The sequence below is a fragment of the Limulus polyphemus genome, unplaced genomic scaffold (assembly GCF_000517525.1).
Source record: "Limulus polyphemus unplaced genomic scaffold, Limulus_polyphemus-2.1.2 Scaffold2043, whole genome shotgun sequence".
In the NCBI taxonomy this organism is placed as follows: domain Eukaryota; kingdom Metazoa; phylum Arthropoda; class Merostomata; order Xiphosura; family Limulidae; genus Limulus; species Limulus polyphemus.
The window spans coordinates 36,404-41,213 of record NW_013667653.1 but is presented as its reverse complement, the minus strand read 5'-3'; the positions used below and the strand labels follow the sequence as shown (position 1 = coordinate 41,213).

The following is a 4,810-nucleotide window of genomic DNA, read 5'->3' as shown; positions in this document are numbered from 1 at the left end:
TATCTGTTACTTTCAGTAATTAATCTCTGTATGGGTTTGAAAAATTTGACCGATCTCGCAACCACCATAAAAAATTATGAAATAAATATAAATTATGCCTCTTTCATTCTAGAATGAACACAAATCATAACACGAAAACATAAATGTTTAGACTAAATTGCTTAAATCTCATAATTGAAAGATTACGTAATATTAAATTACACTTTAGCCTGCTTAATGATTAGGCTCAAAACTAATATTTTCAAAGTTTGAAAGATTGCTCTCAAAACTTTACCTACGTTTATTTGACATATAAATACTGCACTTAATCATTACAAATCAATTATTATTTTGTATGCTTTATCAAGTAAGATAAAAAGTAGACCATACCTCTAAGTATCGCCCTTCCTTGTCTAACATTTTCTTAATCGTATGAATTTTTTCTTTGTTCAACTGATGTTGCTTTTCAGCCTAAAACAGAAATTATATTTTCATAACCTTTTGTTTAAATATAATGAGAGTAAATAAGAAATCAGTTAAACAAATTTCACATCAATGGGAAGGAAAGCATTATAATTAACAACAATAAGCGTTTAAAAAACAAGAGATTACAATGTGGGAAATTATAAATTATGCAAGTATTAGAAATTATGATTTATTCACTTTAAACCTTTAAATAATCACTTATAATTAAATTTCTCAATTAATAATAGATAATAATGTTCCAATTATGAGGTTCCTTTAGATACTGAAATTTCAAGAATTCTGTGTATATTAATATTTATGACAAAATAATTTTCTACTTGAGGGCTTCTCATTAGAATGTTTCTTCACGCCTAAACAAAATTCTCATTATATCACAGTTATTTAGACGTTGTATAATTTTTAACAAACTTAATTATTTTTAAACAATATCAATATTTTGATTGTTAGGTTAAAATTTAATATGTTATGAAAATTTCCAAACAATTTCAGCATACATTTCAAATGAGAAACATCAATAAGATAATGACTGAAGTCACTAATAACAGTTACTTAATCTCCTCTATGTTTTTTTTAAAGACTTAATGTCTCCTATCTTTACGATTATTAAGTTATGCATCGTGATCAACTTGCATCTAACCATTGTGCATGTTAAATTAGCTAGATGATGCTTTGTAAGCAGTCCACAAAACAACTTAAACAAGAAAAAACTGTAAAAATGTTTTACATCAACTGGCTGTGGTCCAGTAATTCTCTCAAATGGTGGCGATACTTTATTTGGTGCTCCATAGCCATGATTTGCCACCAGACTGTTGGATTGAATACCACCAGAAAGCCTATTGTTGGGGCCATAAGGTTTCCCAAGTAATGTAAGGGATACATAGGATCCAGCTTAACAAAAAAATACAAAAATATTAAGTTTCATAACTACTATTATTAACTTGAAAACAGTAAATAATGCCACTTCCTCAACATTTTGAAAGATTATCAATTTTTAGATAATATGGTAAACAGATATGTATTTCATTATCGTGGTTAACACTGATTAGTTATAATTACTTTATACTCTATATTTCAACTGCTATTTTCAAGGGAATCCTGGGAAAACTACAATACGTCGTGAAAGGAATAAAGATTCAATTCCAGATCTTCTTGTTAGAAGTGTAGGTTTGATATCCACTTGTCCAGGCTTGCGCCAACTGGAATTTGAATCAATGATACGAGTGGTTTCAAGAAGGCATCCAGGTTTTGCTGACTTCTATGTTGAGTGTGTTATCAATTAGATGGATGAAAGAGTTTCCTTTATTTATTTCTTATGTGGTTTGGTGGTTGCCAACTGTAGCCCTATTGTGTATTCTGCATACTGTTCTGACTTTGTGATGTTTGCATATTCTCTGAATGCTTTCAGACACCGACATTGGGAATATAGTTGTGTGCGTCTTCCTGTTTACTCTTGACGTTTCTCTTTATCAGCTGTTTGGGATATTCATTGTGAAGGAGTACAGCAGTGATGCGTTTTCTTCCTTCTTCGTATCTTCTGTATAACAGTTCTTATTCTCTCTCAAGACTAGTCAGTCTAACGACACCTACCTTTCCACTGTAGTTGGAGCCCAAATCAGAGAAATGTAGGCAACTTATCAAAGTTAAAGCAAATGCCTTCAGGGTATCATCTTCCAAGATTTTCCATGGCTACACCTTCCTTTTGTTGATAGTGTTTTTCTTCGTGTTGGAAATAAGTTGTGTTGATACAAAATGTTGCAAGTTCTGCATTGTGAAGATTCTCAGTCGAGTACATTATTTGAGAACTGTATCATTTTCAAGCTCTAAGTTTCTAAGATTTGAACATTAGTGACCAAGTTTAACCCACTGAAAGTTTTCAATGTATCAAGTAGGGTTATTATTGTTGCTTATATGATCTCTACAAAGTGGACAAAGTTCTTAGTGTTTGAAGATGCTTTAACACTTAACAGAGATCCTATATTTACAAGGCAACTGGCTGAGAGCACTTGTTGCTAACTTTTTTTTTCTTCAACTCCTGATTAGAAGGGAAGCAACTATCTGGTCACATCTGCTTCCACTTTTTCTTTCTTTCTTTTACACAAGTATCATGGCTTGAGGACACTGTACTAATCAATTAATTGAATGTAATGAATTATTTGGGCCATTGATTAATCAATTAGAAAATACCACTAAATGTCCAGATCTATTTAACATATCATACTCATTTCAACATCATCTTGACGACTGCGATAATCGAGTTGGTAAATACTGTACAACTACGGACACTGTGTATTTTGTCTTAAAGCAGGTTATTCCACAAGAACTTTATAACTAGCCCATATATGTGGGGTGGGGAGATACCAATGGGAAACTTACAAGATGGAGACTACAACACATACAATTTACAGTAATGAACTTAGTACATGGTAAAAATAAATGAATAACATTATGTTTCCTGTATATCATAAAGCTCTTATGTTTCTTTTCTGTATGTAAATAAATAAAGAACAATATGCAGGGTTAAATTAATATAGTGTAATGTTCTTTGACATTAACTGTTTAAAACTTTTTTTTTTTACTTTCACATCAATATTACATGTTTACCTAGCTATATACTTATTGTACAGTTTTGATGATGCACATAATACTTATTAACTAGTTTTATACCCTTTATACTGTTTCAATCTCCCACCTGCTACTGCTATACGATGTATCTAAGAGTTTCTATACTTCATTACACTTCATAAGTTAGTTACCCTAACTGTTTATGTAGCTACAGTTTCATACCCTTATGTTACAACACTGCTTTATTCAATAACTGCTTAACACTTCTTGAAAGTTATATATATTCAAGAAGTGTTAAGCAGTTACTGAATAAAGCATTGTTGTAACATATTTGCTTGAGGTTTTAATGTTTTTATTAAACACGTCCTACAGTGGCAGAAATGTAATTAATCTGGTTCCAAATCTGAGAATGAGCTCTCATTATAACTTGTTAAAATTTGGTATACAAAAGTTTCTATATGACCTGGAATCAAAATCTGCTGTATACCCAACTGTTTACAACTTATTAAAATTTGGTAAACAAAAGTTTCTATATGACCTGAAATCAAAATCTGCTGTATACCCAACTCTCATTATAACTTATTAAAATTTGGTAAACAAAAGTTTCTATATGACTTGCTGAATCAAAATCTGCTGTATACCCAACTCAGTTTATAACTTATTAAAATTTGGTAAACAAAAGTTTCTATATGACCTGGAATCAAAATCTGCTGAATACCCAACTCACATTATAACTTATTAAAATTTGGTAAACAAAAGTTTCTATATGACCTGGAATCAAAATCTGCTGTATACCCAACTCAGTTTATAACTTATTAAAATTTGGTATACAAAAGTTTCTATATGACTTGCTGAATCAAAATCTGCTGTATACCCAACTCAGTTTATAACTTATTAAAATTTGGTATACAAAAGTTTCTATATGACTTGCTGGATCAAAATCTGCTGTATACCCAACTCAGTTTATAATTTTAAGTCCTCAAAATGATAGAAAACAAAATGGCCACCAGATTTACTGTAACTCTTTGTAAACATGTTCTAACTGAGACAGGGTGATAATTCACGGTTCTTTTCCTACATTTCACACACTCAGAAAACTAATGGAAGTTGTATTAATTCCACAAGATTGAGTGTTTATGGCTTTCCAAGAAAGGTCACATTTCTTTTTTGTCATAATGGCTGCTACAGAAAGACACACACACACATATATATAAATTATCTGGCCGGACTGAAAATGTACAAAGGTTCTGGGATTTTGGACCATATAAACTACTCGGATAATAAATGCAGACAAAATTATCAACAGAAAGTGTTCTCTCTGTTGCATAATATGGGTAATCCATTGTGTAACCCTTTCTCCACAAGCATCTTTTTCTATGCATGTCATGAGGCTTTAGTGAGTTACATTAAAAAATATAATTAAACAACTTTCTTTTCATGATATATCAATAAATATAGCACAAAAACTAGCTAATAATCCATATTTTAATAGTATTAGCAGAAATGACACCCTACAGGCAGCTGTTTGCACTAGTAATTAACTGCCGTATTCAAACCTCATTGAAAAAAAATTAGAAAAAGTGAACATTTTCTAAGAAAGGATATTTTTGGTTAGTACTGCATGGGAAAAGTGAGTCAATTTTGCTGATATAAACTATTATGTTTTTATATATTAAAAGTGCTACCCTTTATTGAAAAAAACATGTTTTTTTTAAGAACTCCATTATTTTATTACCATATTTACAAATTACATCGATAAAGATATAATCATACCCTCATGTAC

General features: G+C 30.7%; 1 protein-coding gene across 1 annotated transcript in view; it reads right to left on the bottom strand.

The window, feature by feature from the left end:
- Nucleotides 1-4,810, bottom strand: part of LOC111087350 (rho guanine nucleotide exchange factor 12-like) — a 34,985-nt gene that overhangs the window by 2,004 nt on the left and 28,171 nt on the right. Inside the window, exons 6-7 of the mRNA XM_022393689.1 lie at nt 1,190-1,353; nt 370-450 (exon numbers count right to left, since the gene is read on the bottom strand). Coding sequence (XP_022249397.1) covers nt 370-450; nt 1,190-1,353 — 245 coding nt within the window. The remainder of the gene's footprint in view (nt 1-369; nt 451-1,189; nt 1,354-4,810) is intronic.